This window comes from Propithecus coquereli, unplaced genomic scaffold (assembly GCF_000956105.1).
Source record: "Propithecus coquereli isolate 6110/MARCELLA unplaced genomic scaffold, Pcoq_1.0 Scaffold223, whole genome shotgun sequence".
In the NCBI taxonomy this organism is placed as follows: Eukaryota; Metazoa; Chordata; class Mammalia; order Primates; family Indriidae; genus Propithecus; species Propithecus coquereli.
This window is the reverse complement of record NW_012147523.1, coordinates 1583122-1610936: the sequence shown is the minus strand read 5'-3', so window position 1 is coordinate 1610936 and position 27815 is coordinate 1583122. Positions and strand designations below refer to the sequence as shown.

The 27815-nt window shown below is 42.8% G+C and overlaps 1 protein-coding gene across 1 annotated transcript in view; it reads left to right on the top strand.

The window, feature by feature from the left end:
- Positions 1-662: 662 nt before the first annotated feature.
- Positions 663-27815, top strand: part of HS3ST4 (heparan sulfate (glucosamine) 3-O-sulfotransferase 4) — a 387367-nt gene continuing 360214 nt past the window's right edge. Inside the window, exon 1 of the mRNA XM_012644960.1 lies at positions 663-1396. Within this exon, the coding sequence (XP_012500414.1) occupies positions 663-1396 (734 nt within the window). The remainder of the gene's footprint in view (positions 1397-27815) is intronic.

Below are 27815 nucleotides of genomic sequence, written 5' to 3'. Positions count from 1 at the left end.
AGGGAGAATACGGCGTCCCAAGCTCCCAAGGGAAGGGAGGCACGCGAGGTCAGATGGGGTACACCCCAACTGCGTGTATGTTGGGTGCGGGGGGGGCACAATCTCCGCTCTCCCGGGTGCCCCAGCCCTGGCGCACGCCTCCGCTCCCGCGCCCCCCTTCGCAGGCGCGCGCGAGGCGCACCCCCTTCCCTCGGCGGCGCCAAGCGCGCGCCCGGCCCCCTCCTCCTCCCCTCCGCGCCTCTCCTCTCTCCCGGCAGAAAGTTAGCAGCGGGGAAGGAACTCAGGGCTGCAACAGCGCGCGGCGGCGGCGGCAGAGGCAGAGGCAGGAGCCGCGGCGGAGCCGGGGAAGCGGGGGCGCTGCAGACGGAGCAGGTGCAGCCGGCGGGTCCGCGCGCCCCCCTCGGTCCCCTTACCAGAGGCTGAGGGGGGGGACGTGGGGGGCCACCCGGACTCCGCGAGCAGAGTGGGGAGGGGGGCCATGCGGCCGGGCTCCCTCCTGGCGCAGCGGGACAGCGGCCAGGGCCGGGGGTGCAGCGGCGTCGCTTCATGCAGCCGGGGCGGCTGGGCAGCGGCGGCGGCGGCGGCGGGGGCGGCGGCTGAAACCATGTCCGGGCAGCGCCGGGGGCTGCCGCCGCCGCCGCCGCCGCGAGCCGGGAGCCGCGATGGCCCGGTGGCCCGCACCTCCTCCGCCTCCGCCTCCGCCTCCACCTCTTGCCGCGCCGCCGCCGCCCGGCGCCTCTGCTAAGGGGCCGCCGGCGCGCAAGCTGCTTTTTATGTGCACCTTGTCCCTGTCTGTCACCTACCTGTGCTATAGCCTCCTGGGCGGCTCGGGCTCCCTGCAATTCCCCCTGGCGCTGCAGGAGCCTTCGGTCACCGCCGCCGAGCCCCCGCCGAGCCCGCCGCCACCCTCTCTGCCGCCTCTCCCCGTGCGCCTCGGCGCCCCCTCGCAGCCGCCTGCGCCGCCGCCGCTGGACAACGCGAGCCGCGGGGAGCCGCCCGAGCCCCCTGAGCAGCCAGCTGCCCCCGGGGCCGACGGCTGGGGGCTGGCGAGCGGCGGCGGAGGCGCCCGGGACGCCTGGCTCCGGACCCCGCTGGCCCCCAGCGAGATGATCACGGCGCAGAGCGCACTGCTGGAGAGGGAAGCGCAGGAGTCCAGCACCACCGACGAGGAGCTCGCAGGCCGGAGAGCGGCCAACGGGAGCATCGAGAGGGGCGGCGCCGTCAGCACCCCAGATTATGGGGAGAAGAAGCTGCCACAGGCACTTATCATCGGGGTCAAGAAAGGAGGGACCCGCGCGCTGCTGGAGGCGATCCGAGTACACCCGGACGTGAGGGCGGTGGGCGTAGAGCCGCACTTCTTCGACAGGAACTACGAAAAGGGGCTGGAGTGGTACAGGTAGGACCCTGGGCTCGGCGGGATGGGAGAGACGCTTTGGGGAGACAGCGGGGATAGCCGCCGCTTTCCACGCCCTTCGAAATCCAGACTCCGTCCCGAGAGCCCTTAGCCCCGCGAAGGCTCTGCAGACCCTGGCAGTGTTGCTCAGGTGGAGCGGCCGAGGAGAGGGCTGCACTCCAGCTAGCTAAAGATCACTTTATGTCAGGGCGAGGGAAGGAGATGTCACCCTGTCCTGTTGCGCCTTAGGCTCATCCAAGGAGGTGCTTTCTGAATCTGCCCAGCTCCGAGCCTGGGAATCCCCAGCCCTGATGCCTGCGGGGTGTTTCCTAACCCAGGCTCTGGCGGGGCTCTGGGACTCAGCGTTGGAGGAACGCTCAGAGGTGAGACAGGATAGCGAAATTGACTAAGGGGCTTTGAGATCCCCTGGAATCTCTCAAAATCACCCTGAAACCCTTTTGCGTGGCTGGAATCCAACTTTGGGTATGTTCAGGTCAGAGCAAAATGAATAGGGAACAGTTAAAAAAGATGATGCTGGCGTTTTGGCTTTCTAGTAAAGGCAGGATGTTTCCCACCTCCATAACTTTCTGTCCCCCTTGGCCGAGCGAGCACCGGGCTGATTTGCATTGGAGCCTCAGTGTCTGCGTGACAGTTGGTGCCCTGAGAGTTTTCGTGCCTTGCACAGTGGTGCCCTTCCTGATCTGCACCTCCTTCGCAACAGATTGGAGCTTATGTTTTGTGAGATGTTCGTCTCCCTCCTCTCCCACCGTCTGCCGGTAGTGACAGAAAGGAAGAAGAGAGCGAGAGAAAGTTAAGTGCAGGTGAAATAAATTAATAGTCCAGCTTTCTTGCCAGCCATAACGTTTAAAACAACACCGGTGCAGATGCCCAAAATGCAAACCTCTTTCACTTTTTTCCCTTTCCCTCTTTCCTCCCGTTTTATATCTTTCTGGAAAGCAGATCTGGCTGGCTGGCCCCATCTCAATTGCATTTCAGTAATTAATTGCAATTGTCAAACAGAAACACAGGCTTTGTCAGCTGAAGTGATGTTATCATCTTAACAGAGCCAATAGGTAAAACAAGGATTGTTTCCTGACAGGTCACCTTTCTGTGGAAGAGATGTGCTTTCGAGGTTTAAATTATAGCCTCGGAAAGTTTTAGAAATAACTTAACTTCAGCAATATATAATAAATGTGTGTATTGTGATTGATTTCTTCCACTTTTAAAAATATGCCTTATGCTTTAAAAGCTTGAGAGAAGTACACTTAGGCATAAACATTCCAGCACATTACACTGAAACAGCAAATGTGTCTGTTAATGTCTTGTCTGTTTCAACAGAGAGAACTAATTGCAGTATTTTAGGAGGCTTCAGACAGCCCCTTCCAATCAAAACATAAAACAGCAAAGGCCCAATTTAACTGGAAAATCAGTATTTATAACATCACAAGCCATGACTTCCAGTTTGTGATTATAATTAAAAAGGTGTTAGGATGATTAATGCAACAACAGCAAAATAAAGAAGGGGTACGATGTCTGGGAAGGTTTCAGTTTTTTAATTGTCAGTTGTAGGAATGTTCTGGTTTCTTCTGTGAAGTAGCTTTGGCCCTATGAGGGTAACTGTGATTTGTTTGTTTCTTTTTTTTCCGATTCTAATTTTAATGCTGTGTATCTTGTGAGAGGTGTCAAAAGCCCCTTGAGGGGAGGCATAAAGATCAAATCTTTCCACCATGTGTCGGGGTTGCTTTGTGGTAGCTGGAAATAGAGAAGGGGGTGCTTGATTTGGATGACTTAAACTTAATGAAGGGTGTATGGTGGAATGTGTACCAGGAAGTCGCATCATGCTGTCTGGATAATTTTCTGAATGAAAGGATAGAAGATGCCAGATTCTCCTATGTTCTGTTATACTGATGCTGGGAAGAGAAGGTATATGAACCACCTTGCTGTCATGACGTGACTACTGAAGATACTATTCCAGTGCTGTGGTACTCCTAGCCTTCTACTCCTTTGCAAACAATGCTTGCGCTATTTGGGGCTCAGTGTCAATATTTGGTAGCCACTCATACAACTGTTAAACTGAAGAGATGTGGATGGAACATGATTCCCTTGATCCTCACTTAAGAGGACCATGCAGTATGTCTCTGTCCTGATCTCCCACCCTGGCATCTTGGCTAGTGGTGCTGATTCGAAGTGCTGGAGAAGAAGCTCTCTTAAGAACAAGCTTCCTGCCAGTACATGTCTATCTAACATAGAGGAATAATTAGCCACCCAAACTTGGCTGTTGAGAAGGCTCTTAGAAACTCCTCGGACCCACAGAAGCTGAGTGTGCCGGGACTGCCTTGGACAGCTCTCCAGTTTATCATAGACAGCACTGCTTTGAGGCATTTGTGAGCTTTTCATTAGTTCCATCTCTTCAGACTCCCTCCCCTCTCCCTCCCATGTAGGAAGAGGGCATGGCATCCTCACTATATTGTAGAAAAGGAAACAGTGGCATTGATTCAAACCAGTAACAGAAAACTTTCCTCTTGGTTTGAAATCTGAATTTTTTAAATGGTGGCGTTTGTGCTTAAATGATATAATTCCTTCCCACACCAGGTATGCTGTCTGGAGTCTATTTGCCTTATTAGAGATCCACAGGTTAATTAAAGGTTTTGATTTTTTTCCCATATTTATTTATTATTATTTTTTAAAGTGTGCTTCCATAGCCTATTAATTTTGCAAGTGTTTTTGTGTTTTCAGTAAGAGAAAAAGCCAGAAAGAAACTGGGGCTGCTCTCAACACAGTGGGCTTGGGGTGTACTCATATTCAACTAAGTAGCCCTAGCAATTTTTTCCCTCAGTGTCGCTCCAGTTATTTCTAAATCTGGGCTTTGCTTTGCTCCTATGCTGTTGATCTAATGTGATGTAAAAACACATTTGAGATTAGAACATGTGCATCAGATTTTCAGGGCAAGATAGACTAATGGATTAGGATGTCCATGTTAATGCTATGGGGAAGCAAGCCTCACTTGGTGGATTGACATAAGCCAGTGATTAATAAATTGGTGAGATTAAACCCTCCACTTCTTTCTCCCTCTCCCTCCCCAAAAAGGGGCAAAGTCACAATGAATCTTTTCAGTATGAGCAGATAAAAGCTGTCTAGGCAGAGACCTTAAACTCTTCTAAGTAGGACCTCCAGCCAGGCCAACTGGCTGCCACTGCAGAACTTATCAAAGTGACAGAGATGACTTGAGCTGTTTCCTCCCTGGTGGCTTACAGACTGTACAGTAACTGTGACCACTTTACATTGGAAACTACTCCGCTCCAGGGTGATGGGAAGTGATTCTCTGTGGTTTTAAGTTGTCTTCACTGTTAACAGTTAATACAGGCTTCCCATTGGCTAGGGGAAAGTAACTAGAGAGCAAAATGCTCTCAAAAGTCATGGTCATGCTACCCAGAGGAAAGTGGTCAGTGGGTAGCAGCGTTATTTGCACAGGGTATTTTGAAGAGAGAATGGAGATGCTAAATGGCACTGGAGTTTATGGAATGCCAGCTTTGGCACAGTTGGTGCTTTGTGGATGTGTTATCCCGTGTGAGTGTCATTATGATGCTGTGAGTTAAATAGCAGCATTTCCATCGTACAGGTCACTCCGAGAGGGTTTTAAATGAGTAGCTCACAGTCACTTAGCTGGTCAGTGCCTGAGCTGAGATTTGAAGGCACAGCTATCTAATTTCAAAGTGCTGGTTTCTTCCCCCATACCACACCGCCACACAAAAGTACTAGAAAGGTCTTATCCTTTGTTCATTCGTTCATTCAACAAATATTTAATAAATATTTATCATGTGCTCAGTACTGTGTAGGTACTGGGGATTAAGTGGTGAATAAGACAGGTGAAGCACCTGTTCTCCTGGAACTGACTTTCTAGTAGGAGGGTAGAGGAGACAGCAAACAAACCAGCCAAAAAATATGTAGTAAAAATTCTGTTGGGGATAAAGCCTGCAAAGAAAAATAAAGTAATTGATGTCCCAGAGCTCCTGTGTCCAGTATGGGAGATACTATCTGCATGTGGCTATCAAACATGTGAAATGTCCAAATTAAAACATGCTGTAACAGTAAAATACACGGAATGCTAAAGTTCTCATTTATAATTTTATATTGACTGCATGTTGAAATTGTAGTACTCATAAGTTAAATAAACTATATTATTAAAATTAATTTTACCTTTTATTTTACCTTTTAAATGTGGCTACTAGAAAGTTTAAAATTACCCTGTGACTCACATTGTATTCTTATTGGGCAGCGTGTGTGTAGGGTAATGCTTTTTACACTTTCGATGCAAAAAGATCCCTTGGGGATCTTGTTAATACGCAGATTCTGATTCAACTGGTCTGAGAAGGAGCTTGAGATTTCTAATTCTTTAAAAGCTCCCACGTACTGTTGCTGCTGATCCCTGGACCTTACTTTGAGGAGCACAGGGTCTAGAGAGTAATTGGTGTGTGTGGGTGTGTATGTGTGTGTACGCGATCGCGCTAATTCATGTGCGCGCATGCGTGTTATTTTAAATAGGATGATTAGGAGAAACCTCTCAGTAGGGGTGATGTAAATGAAGTAAAAGAGTGAGACCCTCACATGTGAAGATCTAGATGAAATTTCCAAGTATCAGGAAACAGCAGGTGCAAAGGCCCTGAGGTAGAAACAAGTTTCGTGGCTCTACAAAGTGTTCTTTCATCACCGTCTTTGTCACTGGACAAAACTGGGTTCAACATCTGACTTCAGAACTTACAAGTTGGATGATCTTGGTTAGGTAACATATTTCACTTCACCCAGCTTCAGTTGTTTATCTGACAGTAATTCTTTCCTTGTAGGATTGTTGGGAGGAATAAATGAAATAATAAAAGTGAATGTACATTTCTAAATGAAATGAATATCCTAGAACAGGAATCCAAATGGACCTGACTACTGGGTTTTTCCATTTCTCAAATCATTTTGGTCTCATATGCTTTACTTTCTATCATAGCTATCATAATATTGACTGAAGAGTCTCTTATTTGGGATGGTTTGAGAAAAGCCCAATAATGATTTGGCATTGCATTTAAAAGGTTTAACCTTTAAAACCAAAGGTCACAAACTCAGACACCCTCAGGACTCATGGTCTTACAAATGAGTGGGATAGATTAGGTGGGGAGAGACTAAAGGACCTACTCTCTGGCTGAAAAGGTAGCCACTGCCCCTCACTTCCAGCTACTCTTTTCCAGGTGCAAATGTGACATCTGGTTTGCGAGATCTTCCACTTTGTATGACAACCTGGAAATCCAGGTTTTGATGTGAAATCTTTTGATTTTTAATGTTGGCAAGAGATTTAAGTTTCTTAAAAGCCCTGTGTGGGCCAACACTGTGGGACAAGCAAAACAAATCTGTGGGCTGGATACAGCCAGCTGGCTACCAGTTTGTGACCTCTGGTTTAAACTCATTTCAGAAAACAACTGGCATTCCCGTACCCTTTGCAGTGGTCAGAATTGCGGCTTACATGTGCTATTTTAGTTTAGAGATTTTTTTTTTCCCCTTTACAGATTTTGCAACAGCATGGGGAAAATACCTCCTTAGATATATTGCAAAAACAACAAAAAGAGCTTGATATAAACAAGAACATTGAGGCAGAAAAAAAACTTCACAGCTACATTTCCCTTTTGTTCTCAGTTAACATTCTCTTGAAGCTGGGAACATTCTCAGTTTTTCACTCATTAATCAGGAGTACCCATATTTGATCTACATGGATAACTTGCACTTATAAAATAGATGCTGGTCAGGTGGATTAAGATCTTAGAGTTAGAAAAATTGGATTCCAGGCTTGGCTTTGCTACATACTAATTCTATTGGACATCAGGTTACTTATATTAATCTCTGTTTCTTAGGTGATGAGGCTGTATTATCTCCATAGGGTCCATTCACCCACTAAAATCATTTGGATCTAGAACAACTTTATGTATTAGACTCTTCAGAAAGAGGATGCTAGTAGAATAGAAGCAACATAGTTTGGAGCATGTTTTATGTCTTTGAACCAGAATCTATTGCAAATTCACTGTGTGACCTTGAACAAATTATTTAATATCATCACTAAGCCTCAGTTTCTCCATCTGCAGAATGGCTTCATATTACCACTACCAAAGAATTACACGAGGATGAAATGAAATGGCATTTAAAATGCATTATATAGAGTTCGTGACAGAGCAGATTTCTCTCTCCTCTTCTTTTCTCTCTCTTTCTTTCCCATTTTTCCTCTCTCTCTTGCTTTCTTTTCTCCTTCAATGCCTGCCTTTTATCCTGCTAATCAGTACTGAAGGCCACGAAGAGAAAGATGTAATGCATTTTCATTTGAATATAGTCTTTTATTTCAAGATTATGTCTGAATGAGGGATTTTAAACCCTGAAGCAGCTCTTAAGTAGCTCTCCAGAGAATGATCAGAATCGGATTCCAGAATTTGGCCTATTGTAACTTGAACTGAAGGAGGAGAAGAGTCTGATTTCGGGAGGTAACTGCAGCCAGAATTCTCCACAAAGGGAATGGGGTATGGAGGTGGACAGGCTCTCTGGGCTTATACGCTGACACTCTTAACCCTCCAGTGGGAGCCAATGCCACTTGCTCTGGCTAGGGCCAGAGGCATTTAGGATGCTGGGAGCATGCTGGCCTTCAGTGAAAGCATTTGGGAATGCAGGATTGCTCTTGAAGACCCGGTGAAGCTCTCTGTCTTGAGATGTGGCTGATTTCACAGGTGTTCTCCAGCCGTCCTAATGTGATTTATCTTATTTTTTATTTCTGTAAATCAAACCCAGGCACTTTTACTTTTAAATCAAGTAAGGAGAGAGGCCTCCAGACTTTGGATGAATGAAACATTGCTAGAGTTGTACGTTAGAAAGTTTTAAAGGTTTTGGTTTTGCATAATGGATGCTATCTCTGGAACTGATTGAACCACCGCCCTGTTAAAGTAATCTCTTGATTCCATTGGTTTCTGCGGTTTAACAAGCTCCTCTATAACTGTCTTGGGAATTCCATTCTGAAATTATAATTCGCTAAGAGAGCTTTTCAGCCCATCTTGCCATTAATTAAAAGCAGGCAATTGTTTTTTTTTCTTTTACACTCACTAGTTAGAATTGCCTTTCTTCATAAATTTTTTCAACCTTTATTTAAGAATATACAAAGCATATTTATAGGGAAACAAAGCAACATATGAATTAGGCAATATTTTGGTTACAAATAGAAATTGAACTTGCAAATGAAAATTGCAAAATTTCTACTTGCAAATAGAAATAGAAATTGAACTCAAACTCTTATAAACAATAAAAGAAAATGTACTGCCTTAGGTGATCGAGAAGTCTGGGGGTAACTGGCTTCAGGAAAAACTGGATCCAGGGGCTCAACTGATGTCACTGGGCCTCTGTCCCCTTCCATTCTTTGCCGTCACTGTCTCTCCTTTGCTCCATTCTCAGAGAGGCTGTCTTGCCACATTTTAGGCCAGATCGTAAGAAGCAATACTAGACAAACATATTTTATGTTCATCAATCCTTTTGGAGATAATGTTTCTTAAGAGGTTCTGTGGGAAACTCCTGGAGATGCATTTAGCCCAGGTTAGGCCATGTGCCCGTTCCAGAAACCGTAACTGTGTGGTCTTCTAATCAGGCCTGCGAGATGTAGCCACCCCTTTGTCTTGGGTGGTGGTTGGAGTAAATAAGCACGTTAGCCCCATTGAAACCATATGGGATGTGGGGGGGGTCATTTAAACCAGATGTCCATTAAACGTATAAAGATCCTTTCTGGGATAGTCATATGATCTCTCTAATCTGGTATATTTGCAGGGGAGAGGTACGAAGGATTAGCTTGGGGAGGTTCAGTGCACTTGTTACTTAGGCATTCATTCATTTAAACATGTATTGTCAACTATGTGTTATATGCCAGGCTCAAACATGAACCAATCATGGCCAAGGAGCTGAAAGAGCTTGAAGAGTGGAGAAATGGACATGTGAAGGATTACACGGCAAGGCAATTTAAGTCTGGACAAAATGGGGTCTATTTCAAGAATGGAAGGATGGTTTGATCTTGGGAAATTTAATAATGTGATTTACTGTTAGTATTGACAAATGAGAAAAATCCTATGATTTATTCTAGGTGATAAAAAGATACCTGATAAAAATAAATACCTATTCCTTATTTTTAGAACAAGCTGCTATTAAACTGGCATCATACCCAAAGCCAGCATCATCTTTAGTTAGGTGACACTTGGGAGTATTGCCATTTAATACAGAACAAGCCTGGAATGCCCATTATCATCAGTGTTATTTATTATTCTTCAGAAATTATTAGATGATGCAATTAGATGAGAAAAAGAAGAAGGGTAGAATTATCACTATTTGAAATTAATTTCTACTTTTTTTGGGAAAAGAATCTAGGATAACCAATCCCCCCATGAATTCATTAAGGCAGCTGGTAAGGAAATGACCAAGCAAAACTTGTGGTTCTCTTATATGCCTAGGCCAACCATTTTGAAAATATAATGGGAACAATATTCTCTGTATAGAACCAACCAAAGAGATAAAGTAACTAGGCATAAATTTAGAAAAAAAGGCAAGGGACTTCTAAGGACAAAATATTAATGGTATTCTAAAAGACACCAAAGAAGATAGGAGTAAGTGGAAAGAGATCGCTTCTCTAGGGTGGCATTTCTGTCTCTTCCTTCCCTCTCTCTCCTCTCCCTCCTCCTCTCCTCCCTTCTTCATTTTTATTTGTTTGTTTAATTCTTTGCTGCCTAAATTGAGATCTGGTGTGTTTGAGAGTGATCTGAAAATATTGTTTATCTAACATGACCAAAATGTTGTACTTTATGTATAGGATTTCCTTACTTTCCACATTTTATTTGACAGAGGCAAGGATGGTAAGACCACTGTTACTGTTCAGATTCATCGTGTTATATAATAATTCCTTGCAGGGGGCCTGACTGCCTTATACTACAAATTCAGGGCCAGTAGGATCACGATCAAGGTTAAGTTGGTGTACATTCATCGAGTAGAGGCACTCATGTTGCTACAAAGCAAAAAACAAATCAGGGACAAGAGATGGTTATTTTAGGATGGGACAGGGAGATGAAGATTTGGATCTGAAAGTGTAACTGTAGCTGTGGTAGTAGCAGCAGCAGGGGTAGACGCATGCTATACTCATGTGTGCCAGGCTCTGCTCCAGGAGTTGAATTCATTCAGGCTCCATAAGAACCTCATGAGGTAGGTACTGTTAGTGCCCACACTGTACAAATGAGGGAACTGAGGCACAGTGAGTTGAAGTAACTTGATCAACATGTGGAGTTGGGACTCAAATCCAGGTGTGTGGCCTCAAACATACAGCTTTTCTCTTTATTTGTCTCAAAGCTCTTTCCTACTGGAAGTGTTGTCTGCTAGTATCATGCGAGTAAACAACAAGTCTTAGCATTCCCCTGCTTTTGATTTCCAGTGCACAGGAGGACTGGCCTACCTCTAGGACAGGCTAACTCAGATGTCTTTCCCTAACAGCAAACTGTGGATGTAGCTTGCTTTCTGTTTGGCGACCAAGCCAAGTCCATTGCCACTTTGAGGCCTTTTTATTCTCTGTTCCCTCCTCCTGGAATACTCTGTCCCCAGATCCCTGCACTACAGGTGTCTTGTTATCTGTCCTTCAGGAGTTGGCTTAAATTTCAGCACCTCAAAAAGACCTTTCCCAACTACCTAATTTAAAGACCTTCCTTCTACTTCTGACCTTGTTATGCTGTTTTATTTTCTTTGGTTGCATATATTACTCTCCGAAGTCATCCTAATTACTTATCTCTCTCTCACTATAAGGTAAACTACATGGGAGCAGGGATCTTGTCCGCCTTGTTCCTTGCCAGTGTCCAGCACAGCGCCTGGCACACAGTAGGTGCTCAATCCATGGTAGTTTATTAATGGCCAATTATGACTCAATGAATTAATGAACGAAAGGAAGACCTTCTGTATGCAATACTCCAGGCTTGTGAAAAGAAAGAACACTCGCATTTCTTGGGAATTGTGGCTAAGAATTGTTCTAAGTTCTCACATACTATTTTTGCAAGACTATTTTGGGTACAAGAGAGAGAAACCCACTCAAACAAGTCGTGTGGGCTAGACAATTTCCCCAAAAGGTTCCTACAGCATACAACATTATCTCATTTATTTCTTACAGTAGCCTCATGAAGTAGATGCTTTCGCATCCAAGTTTTATGGATAAAGAGATTGAGACTTTGCAAAGGCAAGGAGCATTCCCAAGCTCACACAGCAGGCCCTTGGGAGCCAGGTGTCTTTCTAGTGCAACACAAGGCCTTTGGTTCATGGCTTCTGTTACTGTAGAGTCAAAGTTTTAGGAGAAGAGCATGGATTATTCCTGATGGACCATTATGCTGCATAAGTAGTTTGGATGTTTCTGTAAATGCATTATCAAAATTACATAATTGCCATTTAATAAGCAAACCATTACCCAGAGGCCCCTTGTTTGATTTGCATTACACATGTAGGTACCTTTGCCTGTGCCTCTAGGTTAAAACTTCTGGGGGGGATTAGAGATTTAGGAGCCCCTGGATCTGAGGAAATATTTGAGTCAAACTATGTAGTACTTGGGCTCCTTCATCATAGGGCGGTTTGATTGTTTGGAGCTATATGGTATTTTGAAAAGGAAGCTGAATTTGGCATCTCAAGTTAAGAATTTGAGCCTGAGTTCTGCCCCTAGCCTGTGTTGTGTGCATAAACAAGCATTTAGCCTTTGAGCCTTTGTTTTTTCATCTCTTAAACGGGAATAACAACCTCTAGTAACTCCACAGTGATTTTGCAAGGGTAGAATAATGATTATGCTCTGGGAACTGCTTTGTCTACACATGTTAGTTGTTATTAATACATTCACGTTTTCATGAATTCCCCCAGGTAATTGGTTTTCTGGAATGTTGCACTCCAGGGAGTACCTGAAATACAGGACAAGCACTCTTATCATAAAGTTAGATTAAGAGGTTTAATTTACAGAAACTGTTATATAGCATGGATATCAAATGTTCTTAGGGCAGACTGCATAAAGATCTGGAGAATTCTGGAGAACCTCAGTCTGCATAACTCTTTCACCTGATTCATGACTGTTGATGCATCATTCTTTTATACTGATACAACATAAAAAGCTGCGGGGCACACTTGCTTCTTAGGACTGCCCTGCAATTGATGAGCTTTGGAAGTGACCAGAAGATTCTCTCATTTTGCTCCCAACTGACCTATCTTCTTTTTCTCCTGCTCACCCTGGCTGTGTTTCTCAGGTTGGTGTATTAGCGTTCCATCTTCTAGTTACTTGTCTAACCTGCTGCCTAACCCTCTGTGGTAGGCAGATAACAGCCTTCCCAAAATGCCTTTGTTCTAATCCCTGAAACGTGAATGTGTTAGATTATGTGACAAAAGGAATTAGGTGGCAGATGGAATTAAGATTGCTCAGCAGCTGACTTTAAAATGGGAGTTCTTCCTGGATTATTTGGATGGACCCAGTATAATCACGAGGAACCTTACAGAGTAGTCCCCTCATATCCACGGTTTCGCTTTTCTTGATTTTAGTTAACTCATGGTCAGTCACAGTCTAAAATATGAAATGGAAAATTTCAGAAATAAATAAATCATAAAGTTTAAATTGTGTGGTTTTCTGAGTAGTGTGCTGAAATCTCTTACCATTCTGCTTTGTCCTTCCCGGACGTGAATCCTCCCCGTCCTGCCCGTTAGTCATTTAGTAGCCTTCTTGGTTGTAAGATCAACTCCCGTGGTATCCTAGTGTGTGTGTTCAAGTCACCCTTATTTTACTTAATAATGGCCCCAAAGCGCGAGAGTAGTGATGCTGACAATTTGGATATGCCAAAGAGAAGCCATAAATTGCTTCCCTTAAGTGAAAAGGTAAAAGTTATCGAGTTAGTAAGGGTGAGTATAGTATAATGAAATATTTTGAGAGAGAACATTCAGATAACTTTTATCAGTATATTGCTATAATTATTTTATATTATTAGTAGTTATTGTTAATTTCTTACTGTGCCTAATTAATAAATTAAAATTTATCATAAATCTGTATGTATAGGAAAAATCATAGTGTATATATAGGGTTTGTTTTGGTACTGTGTGTGGTTTCAGGCATCCGTGGGGGGTCTTGAAATAAATCTATCTCCCACAGATAATGGGGGACTATTGTCAGTGGAAGGGGAGATAGAGAGACAGAACCAGAAGGATTGAGAAAGACTCAATCCACTTTTGCTGGCTTTGAAAACAGAGAAAGAGGCCATGAGCCAAGGAATGTAGGCAGCTTCTAGTAACTAGAGAAAAGCAAAGGATGGGACCCCTACCCACTTCTCCAACTATTAATATATTGATTTGCCCTCTTTGCTTCTCTGCTTGAGCTGTGTTAGCTTTTTGAGAAGCTAACCATGGCCCTGCCTCAGGGCCCTTACACTTGTGGCTTCCTCTACCTGTAGTGTTCCTTTCATTAGATAATTCTGTGGGTGGCATCCTCCCTTCATTCCAGTCACTGCTTAACCATCTTATCCTTGGTGTGGCCTTTTCTTGTAATCATGTGGACTGACCTCCTAGTGAGTGGTAAGAGCTGCACTCATTGGAAAATGCTGGTAAATACAGTGTTGCCACTGATATGTGCCTACATTTCATAGTTACTCCACCCCAACCCAGGTTTCTGGTGTCTTAATTTTGTGATTCTTAAATCTCCCCCATCTGGAGAGAAGATCTACTATTGATCTGGTACCATAAAATGACCTTAATGTTGCTGGGGTCAAAATTTAAGAGATGTTTACATAACTCTCTGAGCTATGGCTGTTATTTAAGTACACCGCCACCAGGTGGTGGTTATGTGACATAGGTTGAGTCCAATGTTAGGCATTTCCAGAGATATGATTTGAGTGGCTCCTTGCTCCTTCCAACGTGTATTAACCCTGTATATTTTGTCCCTGTATCATAAAATAAGAGGCTTTATAAAAAGTTCACTTTCAGTAAACAATAAACAAATATCAAAAGAGATGTTTAGAGCCATGTTTAAAACAAACTTAAATACAGTTGATTATTTTTTCCTTCCTTTTACTCCCTTTTGAGCCAATTTTTTTTTTCATTTGTCTTCAGATACAGAAAGAATATTGGTAGGTGGAATTTTTCTTTCCTTCTTAGCACTCCTTTTACTAGCTCAGTGTGGACAATGGACATACCATGTTACCATAAATACATGTTAAGGCATTTAATATTAAAAATGTTATCATAACACATATGACAGATATTAAATGGGTACCTAACCCATTTAGAATCTGAAAATTATGATTTCAACCAATAAACCCCATGACCTCACCCAGAACCAGTGACTTCCTTATTTAGAACACAATAGTGAGTTTGTTCTGTGTATATTTGTTCTTACTTGTATGTCTGTATTGAAAAAAATCATTTCCAGTGCTTCGAAACTCCATTTCAGCTGCAGAACTCCATTGGCTAGGACCCTTCTGGCTATAACGTACAGAAATCCCAGGTCAAATCTGAACCGAACATGAACCAAAAAAAGAATTTAATGGATCAAGTATCTGAGAAGCCCTGGGTGGAGGTTGCGGATATCTTTTTAAATTTGATGTGGCTTAATTAGGGCTTAAACAATGTCACTACTTCTGTATTCTACTGCCACTGAGGTGGTTGGCTGCATTCCCAACATGTCTTTCCTTGTGGCTGTAAAGTGGATGCTGGCCCAATTCTCTTTCCCAAGTGCAGTTGGAGAAGCTCACCATCTTTGTCCCAGAAATCTTTGCAGAAGCCTCTTTGTAGCTTACGGGTTCCTAGGGGTCCTGCATACATCCATCCACCAGTCCCTGTTGCCAGTGGGTGGGAGGCTTGAAGCACTGCCTCTGGAGCATAGGAAGGTGTCAGTTTCCGTGGAGGCACGATCTGGTAATCAAAGAAAGGAAATGGATGCTGATGCCAGAACAACAGATGTCTATTTTGAGACTCCTCTGTTCAAATTCAATCTTTCCCCGAAGTACGAATGAATAAAATAGACGCTCCAAGTGTTCCACTGGCTTGCGTGGAGCTAGAGGGCCTGGGTCTGGTAGTGTCTGTCTTCCAAGGTGAGCACCAACTAGAGCAGCTCGAAATCTTCCTCTCTGACTCTCCGCTTGAAGATTCTGCATCTTTTCTTTATCCCAAAAAGGAAGAAAAGAAAAAAGGGAAGGAGAGAGAGAGGGAAAGTTAGAAAGAAGAGATGTCCAGTCTCTGTACCTAAGATGTGTTAAATCCTAAAAAAAACTACAGAATCTGCCCCTTAGAAATCACTAATTATTTATTTAGAATATTTTCTATTTCTATCACTTCCTAGCAGCTGCCTAGGAAAATTTAAAGGGATTGTATATCTTACAAGAGAATTCTTCAAATAGCAAGTGAAATCGTTTCATCACATTAAGTCTTCCTGCCCAGATTCACTTCAAGTAGCGAGGGAGAGATGATTTGGCATTTGATCAGTCTTAATATAACCACTAGAAAGCCCAGAATTTCTAGAAAATCTTTGATTCTATGCCATTTTATTTTCATTTAAGGTGAGGCCCACAATGTAGAATTAAGCGTGATTTGATTTTCTATGCTTCTGTAAGAATTTTTATGAAAATAAATCCCCATTTTGGGAAAAAAAATTCCCTTGTCCATTCTAGTCTCTTGACTTTATGTATGTAAAGGTTGGGGGATTCTTATTAACACACAATGATGTTTTTGTCCTCAGCTTGTGTGTAATTGTAACCTGAAGGATCTTTCTGAAGTTCCTCAGCTGTGATTCCTTGGGAAGCTTGTGAACCTTGGACCTGTTAAGCCCCAGGGTCATATGTTAGGTTCAGGCCAATCTCCCTGTGACCCTTGAACTTCTTGAGGGCTCCAGGGCTTCAGCCTCCATTTCCCCCACTACCTGACTGCTATCTTTTTTGCCTTGGGGTCCGTCCCACTGCCCTGTGGGGTGAGAGTCTGGCTCTTTCCTCATTCCCTTCCTCTCCTCTCCTCCCCTACCAATGGGGAACTGGGAATAGTAACAAAAATACTTCTTATTGATCATCCAGTCGCCACTAGGCCCATATATTGGAATACTTCTTTTCAGAAAGAGATTTCTCTTTCTGGTTTCCTGTCACTTATTTTAAGATTCTGAAGTCTTCCTCAAAATGTCTTTTATTTTTTTAAAAAAAGGCCAAATTTTTAAAAAAATAGATCATATAGGAAGTTAGCTTTTGTGATTTCTACTTTCCAGCAATTGTGCTTTTGCATATTACACATTCTTGATAGCTAACTTCCACTGAGTGCTTCTGTGATTAAAAGAAACCCCTAGTGCATCCTTGCTTCATCTTGCTTAATCCTCACAGCCTTCCCCGTTGAGTTTAGGTACTGTATTTAATGTGAAAACTGAGGCATGGGGACATAAGAATGGTGCTCAAAGATACATAGGTCATTAGTGATGGAAACTGGATTCTAACATAGACATTCAGGGAACATTTTTTTTTAGCCACCAGGCTATGTTGCTTCTCTGAGGGAAGAAGATGCTAAGGATGTAGCAGCATCCAAAATTGCTACATGAAAGTTGGGTCATCCTTCAGAGTGTCTCATACCTGTGATTCTCCGGCAACCACTTACACAGCTGAATTCAACATGTCTGCTTCTCAGAAAAGAGCTCCTGTTGCCACATTTTGAGGGTGTTTGGGAGGTAAACCCACATCTTCCAGTGCCGTGAAAGGTTGTTGGTAACGTCTACCTGCTGTAGTTTGGTTTAAGGGTCTCAGTACCTCGGATAACTTCAGAGAGAGGTATCGATTTTCTGAGCCCTACTGTGAACTGGCAGTTTCAGAGACCCTGTGACTCAGCTGTCCTTTCCCAGCGTGGGGCAGCCGAGGTAGAAGAATTGCCCCAGGCTGTATATTCTTTAAAAGGAAAGGGAGGAAAAAAATCCCTTTAGCCTAGGCTATTTCAAGGCAGTGTGAAGGATGGAAAACAACCCTTCTCTCGTCACCTTGCTTAGGAATGCTTCTGACGCTGCTGCCTTGGTTGTGTGATGGCTCTGTAGGGAGGGGCTGGTGGCAGAGACATCAAGTGTTTTGTTCAGGAACATAGTGACATCATGCCCACATTCTTATTCTATGGTGAAGATTCTTTCCCCCCAGCTGAGGTTGATAACTGCCTTTGGAAAAGTGTCTTCACGCATAGTACTTTAGCTGGAATTTTAGGAACGCTATCAATTCCTTGTGAGTGAAGCTCTGTGACACGAACACTGCCCAGACTTTACAAAGTCCAAGGTACCTGGTTTGGAGCAGAAGAGCTTTCGAAGCCTGTTTCCTTGGTCATTCTGACTTTATTTCTTGCTTCCTTTGGCTATACCTGGCAACAAACCTACCTATGGATTTCTCCCTGTCCTGATCAAGGCAGATGGTGCCCCATTTCTGTGCCTGTTATTATTCCCTGGGCTTTCTCCTTCTTTGCACTTATAAGAAAAGTTCTGTTGATTGAGTACTTGTTATACCCACCAAGAACTTGTATGCGTTATCTCTAATAGCAGTCCTCATGACAACCCATGAGAGGGAAACCATTCTTATCCCTATTTTACACATGAGGAAACTAAAGTAGAAAACGTTAAATAACTTGCCCAGGGTAACCCTGATCCTAAAGCAGGTTGGTCTGAAGCCCAGAGTCCTTCTCTGCAGTTCTGTAGAAGTCAGGTGGTCCCAAGCTTCCTCTCTGCCTGGTACTTAGTAGAGCACCTGGGATGCAGTGGGATTTTACTCAAATTATTATTATTTAAATAATACATTATTATTATTATTTAGATAATACATATTCAGTGAAGACAGAAAATACATAAAGCATAAAAAAATTCCACCCAAAGATAACTGTTACTAATAATTTAGTGTATAGTCTTCTATAAATTTTTAATACTTATGCAGTATATATAAATTATTTCTTTCAAAAATGTGTATTTTTTAATAATTTGCTCTTTTCACCTAAAAGTATATATCATGAACATCATCCTGTGTCAAAACTATGCTTCTATAACATAATTTTAACACTTTTATGGTTATGAAAAAGAGATGTTTGTCAATCAGACGTTAATAAAGCTGGGGAAAAATAATATAGCCAATAGACTATCTTTTTTTGGGGAAAAAAATCTCCCCAGTTTAGAACCTGATCACACATAAATTACAGAAATAAATTGCAGGTAAAGAATGAAACAAACAAAGCACCACGATACAACATCAACAATGACAACAACAAAAATTAGAATATTAGAAGCTAATATGGATATATCTTAGTACTCTTGGGATGGCAAAATCCTTTCAAAGCAAGATTTTAAAAAAACCAAAGCAACCCAGAAGCTATAAAAGAAAAGATTGATGAATTTATACATAGAAAATATAAAATTATTTTGTATGAGAAAAGAAACACCAACGGAATATTTTTGTTGGCTAGGGCTGCCATAACAAAAAATACCACAGACTGGGTGGTTTAAACAACAGAAATGTATTTTCTCACAATTTTGGAGGCTCAAAGCCCAAGATCAAGGTGTCCGTGGCGGGACTGGTTTCTTCTGAGGCCCCTCTCCTTGGCTTGCAGACGGCCACCTTCTCTTTTCCCTATGTCCTCACCTGGCTTTCTGTCTGTCCTTGTCTGTGTCCCAATCTCCTTTTCTTATAAGGACACCAGTCACGTTGGATTAGGGGCCACCCATAAGACCTCATTTTAACTTAATTACCTCTTTAAAGATTTTTTTCTCCAAATACAGCCACATTCTGCAGTACTGGGATTAGGACTTCAGCATATGAATTTGGGGGAAGGAAGGGACACAGCTGAGCCCATAACAAAGACCAAAAGCCCCATGAGGAACCTGGAGGATCCATTTGCAAATGTGAGTCTGAGGGCCAGAATTCCCTCTCCCCTGCATGCTGCTTGGATGGCTCCGCCGCCTCTGTTGTATCTATCCCTCCTAAGCTGCCAGGACTCAGGGACATCCCCACCCCCAACCCATATGTAGTCACATTCTTTCTTGTGACATGTTACTGTTTCCAGTTAAGTTACCATCTAGTCCTGATGCTTAGAATCTCCTGGGAATTTTGTGTGTCTCTGCACTAATACATTAAGAGGTGCAAGTAAAGTTTAATTCTTAGAGGCCAATGTTAAAATAAAAATGCAGAAAACACCCTTATTATGAAAGTAATGTGAGCTTGTTGTAAAAGAAAAAAGACAACTAACAAATAAATGACAATAAAATAAAGACTTTTCCTCTCTCCACGGCTCATATCCTCCTTCCCGCACTGCCAACTTCATTCCCCAGAAGGGAGCCACTGCTTACAGCCTGCTGTTTCCTTCCCTTCGAGTGATTAATACGGCAGATTAAGATGTGGTCACTGATAGAGTATAATGACACCAATGAGAAGTTATGGATGGCGAGCGCTGCCGCCGACACCAGCAGTTAACACTTACCCCATGCCACCTGTCTACTAGACTAGTTGCTGTGTTTATCCTTACAGGAGCCTATGAAACGGCCCTGTCATTACCTCATTTTTCAGATGAGGAAATTCTGGTTTAGAGATGATAAGTAATTTGCAGTCACAGAGCTGGGAAGTACTTAAGCCACCCGGGTTACCTTCAGAGCCTGCATTTGGTCTGTTTACTCCTTTGTTTTACTTTTGTTGTTTGTTTGCTTTGTTTACCTGTTTGCTTACTTGTTTCATCTCCTTTGTTTTCCTGTTGTGAGATCATGAATACTTTCCCATGACAATGCTCGGAAGTCTGGCTCTTTATTTGGTAATATCTTCATTGTATTTCCCCATAGGGATGTGTCAGGCTTTACTTAACCACTTCTTTCTTGATGGACATCTCTGTGGTTTGCATCTTTTTGCTTTTCCAAACAAGGCTGCAGAGGGTATCCTTGTGCTCTGGAATGCACATGTCTGTACAGAAAATGGAAGGAGTATTCACTTTAAAAGTCTTTATACATTTTGATAAGTTGTCAGAAGGCAATTTTATTTCAAAGTTCTTGGGAGAGACCTCCATGTAGTCCCCAAGTAATGATATCGATTTAGTAAAACACAGTCCCTTTGTGCCCCAGGCATCCACTGGCCCTGGATAAAAGCTTTTAATAATAAAGATGGTGATTCCATGTACAATTACCATGAGATGAAACAAAATATATGGTTTGACTGTGGTTATTGCTCTTGGATGCTCTTATTTAGAGTTTAGTTTCTGTTATCAAAATAATACTCAATGCTCCTTTCTCTTCTGCATGAAAGGGGAGAAAAGTAAATACTTCTTTTTTCTCTTTGAACTGCTGGAGAATCATTTTTCTATAAGACTGGAGAATTCTCAGTAAGGCCAAAGATTCCTTTTTTTTAACTTTTCCCAAGTGAATTTAAGCAGAGTGACAGGATGGCTTTAGCTCTGAAGCAAGATTAGATTTCTAAGGCGGTGGTTAGTGACAGATGGAGAAGCTCCCATTGTGTCAGGTGTAACAAAGCCAGAGTCCTCCTGTTCATGACCTGCCCTACAGGGGAATTGTGTAGGCAGAAGACTGCCCTGGGGCTCCCTGAGAAGTCCAGTGTGGCACCTGTCAGCATCTTGCATATATTCAGAGAGCAAATCTGAAGACAGGCTTATGTGACAGTGGCAAGGACCTCTGAAGGCTTCTCTCCCACCATGACGAGGGAAGAAGTCGGGGGAGCTTGAGCAAAACTAGGGCTGAACAACTTCCCTATGAAGCCTGGGCCCGTGGATTGGGAAGGTTCACATCTGGTGCCTCAGTAGTGGTTGTTTTCTTTAAAATTCAACAAGCACATTTACATGCCTGTTACCACGACAGGATAAGTTGCTGTGGCTGGTGCTTCTGCAATCTCATCTGCACAAATAATCTTTTATGGAGATACTCCTTGACTTAAAATGACCCATTTCCTTGGAAGGATTCTCCTTGCACTGTCTTGCTGTGATAGAGGCTATTTGTCCCTCAGTTTTTGGTGGGCATGTGACAATCGGGAATAAAGACTACATTTTCCAGTCTCCTTTCTGCTTGATGTGGCTAACGAGGTTAAGCTTGGACCAGTGGGATTTGAGAGTAGATGCTGTGTGCAACTTCTGGGAAGTGTCTTTATGAGGAAGCTCTTCTCTTTGCTGTTGGCGAACATGGGAATGTGATGGCTGAAACTTACATAGTCATTAGGTGCTACATAGAGGAAGCCACATCTTGAAAATGATGAGACAACAAGATTTTTCCCTTTGGATAAGACAGGAATACATTTTTGTACTGCTTAAACCATACTGCATTGAGTTTTCAGTTGGTCTTGGCCAAACTCAGTTGTGATGGATGCATTTGCCTTCTACGTTCCAGGCATTGTGCTAAGTTAAGTGTTTTAGGCAGATCATCCTGTGAAACCCTCATAAGAACCTTTGTTGTTATCCACATTTTACAGATGAAGAAACTGAAACTGAAAAAAGGAGAATTATAAGTGACCTGTCCAAGGTGACACACAAAATATCTGAAAGAAGGAGTACCTTGACTGACCTTAGATTTTAACCTGTTTGACTCCAGAATCTTTACTTTTAATCTCTATACCTTCCAGGAATTATTCAGAACTTTTTTTCTCAACCCTTCCCAGTGTGCCAGGCACTGTGCTTGGTGCTGGAGAGACAAATATAAGCAAATGTAATGGATTCTTGCTCTTGTGGCATTTGCCTTTGGAAGGGAAGAAAGATACAATCACTCAAAGTAAATAAATTTAAGATTTTGAGCATTGTAACTATTCCGAAGGAGCAATACACACCATTGTAAAAGAACATAATAAAGGGTGTGATTTGAGCATATATAGTGAGAAATCTGACCTGTGGGAGGGTCTGGTGAGATTTCCCTGAATAGCTGTGTTTGAGATGAGATCTGAAGGATGACTAGGATGTGAAGGTGTATGTGTGTGTTTGTGGGTACATGTGTGCATGCATGTATGCGTGTGTGCATATGTGTGCACGTATGTGTGTGTGTGCATGTGGTGGGGGGGCAGTCCAAGCAGAGGGAATAGCATGTGCAAAAGCCTTGCAGTGGGAAGGTGCATTGCATGTTGGAAGAACTAAAAGCCCAGAGTACTGGAGCGCAGTGACAGAGGGAGAGGCAGGACTTTGTATGAATTTGGAGAGGAAACACATATAGGGACTTTTAGAGCATGTTAAAGATTGGGGGCTTTGTCCTAGGAGAGATGGAGGGATGTTTAATGGTTTCGGAAGAGGGATGGTCTGGTCAAGTGCATAGTTTGAAATGATCAGCCTGGTTGCTATATAGAGAATGGATTGGAGGAACAAGATATAAGGGCTTCTTATAGTCCAGGGAAAAAGTTTCTGGTGGCTGACACTAGACAGATGGCAGTGAGGATGGAAAGAAGTGGATGACTTTGAATGATGTTTGGGTTGTAAAATTCAAAGGAAATCACTTGGCTTGCCTTTGGGGGATGAGAGAGAGGAAAGTCAGCAGGAACTCCTAGCTTTCTGGCTTGTGTGACCAGGTGGGAGAATGATGACTTTATTCACCAAGACTGACCACAAGTAGAGGAACGGGCTTGGGGTGGGTAGAGCACATTTGCTCAGTTTACCTGTCCAGCACACCTGTACCCACTTCATTCAAAGAACTGTTAATCCAATCCTATGGTTTTTGGTGAGATTTCCCTTCAGTGAACCCTGCTGACGTGGTTGTTTCATACTGTGTTGCAACATGATGGGTGCAGGCATTGACTTAGAGACCCAGCCTTGCATGATAAGATTCCTTTTCATGGATTTTTAAGGTTGGAGGTGAAGGTGAAGGGGCCTTACCTTTGGAGTCTTGAAGCAGCAAGGATGAAGTGCTGCAGCTGCCTCTGGTTATGTCTTTTACCTGTGGAGAAAGGTAGTTTGCATTAGGAGAGAAAATAATTAGATGGAGATAATTTGGAGATGAGAGATGGTGGGGGGGAGAGAGAGAAAGAGAGAGACCGAGATTGACTTTCTTTTGTTATTTAAATGCCTGAATCTAGGCATGCCCAAGACCAGCTCTGTCCAGAAGTTTCTTGAGCCAATATATTTCATTTTATGTCTTAAGTCAGTTCGAGGTAGGTTTCTGATACCCTTCATCTGGGCCATGATTAGTAAGGTGAAATAATCAGTTCAGTTCCAAAAATGTGGAGTTTCAGGTGGTTTTGAGACATCCATGTGTAGACATGAAATAGGTAATGGGTTGTATGTATCTGAACTCAGAGGAGAGGCTGGGGATAGGAGATTTAAATTGGAGAATTATCAGCATAATGTCGATAGCAGCCGTGGTCCATGATGGTTTTCACAGGGAGCAAGTACATGGTGGTGAGAGTAGGGAGTTTAGGATTACGCTTTGAAATTGGATGCACAATACACATGATGAACTTGTAAAGGAAGCAAAGATGTAGGAGGAAAATAAGAAAAAAATATGCAGTTTTATGGAACTGAGGATTTTAAAAAGGAGAGAGTGATCAACCACGCTGAATGTCACTAAGATTTTCTACATTGATGTCTGAAAAACATCCATTAGATTTAGATGTAGCTTGAGAATGACTTGACTTTTTAAGATGTGTGCTAGCATTCTGAGAGCCGGGAGATGCCAGGTCTAACATACAGATATCTGTAAAGGTGCAGAAAGACAGAAATGGGTCAGCATTTGGTTTTAGTTACCAGGAACTTGGGGAGGAGAAACGAGGGAAACGCGTCACTTCTTAGACAAACGTTTCAGACGTCCCATTCCTTGCCAGGCGGAGCACCTCATCCTTGTGGAACTCAGTCCAGATGAGACAGACAAGCAAATGACAATCACATTTTAGGCTAATAAATGCAGAATGTGTCACTTCGGATACTTTTGGCTGTAAGCAAGAGGAAACTTAAAGAACAGTGATTTAGGATACTTAGATGTCATTTAGCAAGAAATCCAGACATGTGGGGCTGGGATAGCTTCTGCAGTTTACCAGTGTATGAAGGATTCGGGCTGTTGACATCCTTCCACTGTGCTGTTGTCACCTGTTGGATTTTGAACGATGACGGTTGCAGCAGGATCTCAAGATGGTAGCTGCAGTTCCAGGAATCACATCCTCACATGAGGATATGCAGAGAAGGAGGGGAGGAAAGTAAAAGGGCTTTTTCTTCAGGCAGTACTTGCCTGTTATTGGGGAGAAAATTCCTTCTACAAGGCCTCAGTGTATTTCCTCTATATGTCCCTGGTCACAACTGGTTCACATTGATTTATTACATTATCCATTTATTTAAACAGATTTTTTCACCAGTAACTGCTATATGCCAGGCACTGTTGTAGATATGGAGTATGCACAGTGGATGAAACCAACTTCCTTCTTAGTTAAATAAGTTAATATAGGAAAATGCTTAGTGTCGTGCCTGGCTCATAGCAAGGGTTCTTTCTATGAGTATTATACACAATATCATGGAGCTTATATTCTTTTGGGGAAGACAGACGATAAATAGGTAAACAGGTAAATACAGATGATGGTAAATGCAATGAAGAGAAATAAAGCAGGGGAGAGAGAATAAGCGGAGGTTAGAGAAGGTAGTTAGAGAAGGCTTGTTGGGTAGACTGCTAAAGGAAGGAAGAGAGAGAACCAGCTATGTGCAATCTGGGAGGAGGACATTCAGCCTGAGGGAATAGCCTTAATTCATGGCTGTGATGTGTTTGGCAGGTTGCAAGGAGGCCAATGCGACTGGAACAGAGTGAGGAAGGGAAGGAGCTAAGATATGAGGTGGCCAGGAGCCAAATCACATAAGACCCTTGGGTGAGATGGGAGCCCCTGGCGGCTTTGAACAGGGGCCAGACGTGATATGTGAAAAATCAGTTGCAGGAGACAAGCGAGAAAGCAGGGACACTCATCAAGAGGGTCCTGCGATTTTCCAAGTGAGAGGTGATGGTTATTTGGACTGGGCTGGTGAGCATAGACATGGCAAGAATTGGTTGGGCTGGGGATTTATTTTGAAGATAAGGTGTGGGGTATGAGGTAAAACAAGAAGTCATGGGTGAATCCTGGGTTTATGGTTGGACAGCTGGAAGAACTCCAGTTCCTCATTTACTGAAGGGGAGCAGTTCGAGGGGAAAGAGCAGGACTGTTGTGTTGGACATAGACACCCATTGGACTCACAAGCACACTGTTGGGTGTGTGAGTCTGCCTAATCTTTGACCACTCAGTCATTGGCAAAACAGAACAGACTGTCTGAGAACAACCTTGAGTCATCTTCGAATTGAGCACATTGCTGCCCAAACAAAAGGTGAGTTCGTTAGTGAGAACAGAAGCGGGATACCTGTTATGTAGGCAAGTAACAGTACCTGCCACGGTATCCCAAAGAGGGGGACATTTAAACTGAGAAGTAAAGGACTTGTAGGGATTCAGTCATTTACATTAAGAGTGGGTGATGAGGGAATAGTGTCAGGACATGAGGAACAGAGTATGCAAAGGCTTGGAGAAGAGAAAGGACATGGTACATAAATGTCTCATGGTATAATGGAATGATTCTTATTTTTAAATGTACTTTCAATGTATGTTATTACTGATAGGGGTTTGGGGGCTGTAACTCCAGTCTAACCTTGGGGATCCCTGGAGCACATTCACATATTCTAGATTGAGGGTTGCCTTGAAGAACTACCTTTTATGGACCAGCCTTTGTCTTTTTGCTTTTTTTCTTTTCATTTTTTTTCCCTGATGAGACATGCCTGCATAATAATGAAATACTCTTCTTTCACACAAAGCAATATTTTTCACAAATTGGTATTCAAATGAATTAACATTCCCAGCTTGCCTGACTCACTTGGCAGGAACACGTTCACATGCCCACATGTGGGCCGGCCCAGTTGACCACAGCACTGAAAACGCAAGCCTGTCAGTGTATTTATGCACAGACAGTCCTTGAGAGGCTGTTGACTGGTCGTTTTTCCTTCCATTTTCACAATGACATCTGTTGAATTACAGCTGACATTCCGTGTAACGTGTATATGTGGGACGCTGCCCAGCGTAAGAGTAGAATGAGTAAAAGAGGAGGGAAAGGAAGGAGATGAGAGGGGACAAGGCACTAGACAGTGCCTGAATGTTTGTCCTGGAACCTCTTTTTCTGAAAAACCATTGGGTGTATTTGTTTTGTGATTCATATGCATATTTATGCTGAAAGTTTTCCTTCTCTGGACAAGAAACATGGAGCTGGAAGGAAGGCATAGAAGACATGGAGAAGCTTTTGTACGTCTTCTTGTTCATCTATGATTAGGTTTCTTTAGTGCACCTAGTTTTATTCAATTCTGAAAGAAGATTCCTATGCTTTATTGCTGGTGTAATGCTTTGGTAATGTGTGGCCCATTCAGAAACTTCATTAGATAACTGCCCTGGGGATTCTATTGGGAGTGGGTTGACATAATTAGGTTTTATCAGAGAATAAAAACTACTCAACTAACTCCATCCTAAAATTAACCTGCTACCTTGTGCACTTTGCAATGCAAATTGTTTTCATTAAAACCTGCAGGCCTCTGCCAGATCTCAGAAGGTACAAAACCTAGAACATAGGAGTCTGACTTTCTGTACATATCTGAGACTCCATGAGAAGGGTTATCTGGTCTACCAAAGGTACCAGGTAACTGGTATATGTTTCATTTGCCATTCCTTTATTAAAACCATTTTATTTGTACATAGACTGCCCAAGAACCCTCATATTCCTTTCCTTTTGTCTTATTTTGATGTGCTTTTCAGCTACTGAGGAATGGGAAGCTGGGAAAGAAATTACCTTGGTTTCTCAGATAATCCTTGGCAAGGGCATATGTACATAGAGTGACTTGGGGAAGGCCACAATATTTTAACAGGCCATCTCAAGTGGCTTTTGGGAGAAAGAATGAGGTACCATCTGCTGAACATTTAGACTACCTCGGAAATACAGGGCAGTCAGGGAACCTGGGCTCTAGAGCGAACTGCTTGGCTTTGATTATTGGCTTCATGACCTGCTGGCTGTAGGGCATTGGATGAGTTTCTGACCTGATATGTGACTCAGTTTCCTCATTTGTAAAATGGGAGTACTGACAGTTCATACTTCATGGAGTAGTTGTAAAGATTAAATGAGATAGCACATGCAAAGCTCTAGAAAATAAATACTAACAAAGGAAGTAGAAGAGAGAGACATTTTTAAAAAATAAGTCAGTTATCAATAGACATATAGAATATAGACAAGTTGATTTGGGTACTTTTGGTAGGTTGTATTTTTTTTTTAAACTAGTTGTGCTCCTTAAGGATGTATGTTTCTTTTCTCAAGTCCTCATTGAATTCCAGCCAAGTAACTGTATTTACCTAATATTGGATGCTAACTCTACTACTGTGTAAGGTTTTAGAAATACACAAATAAATCA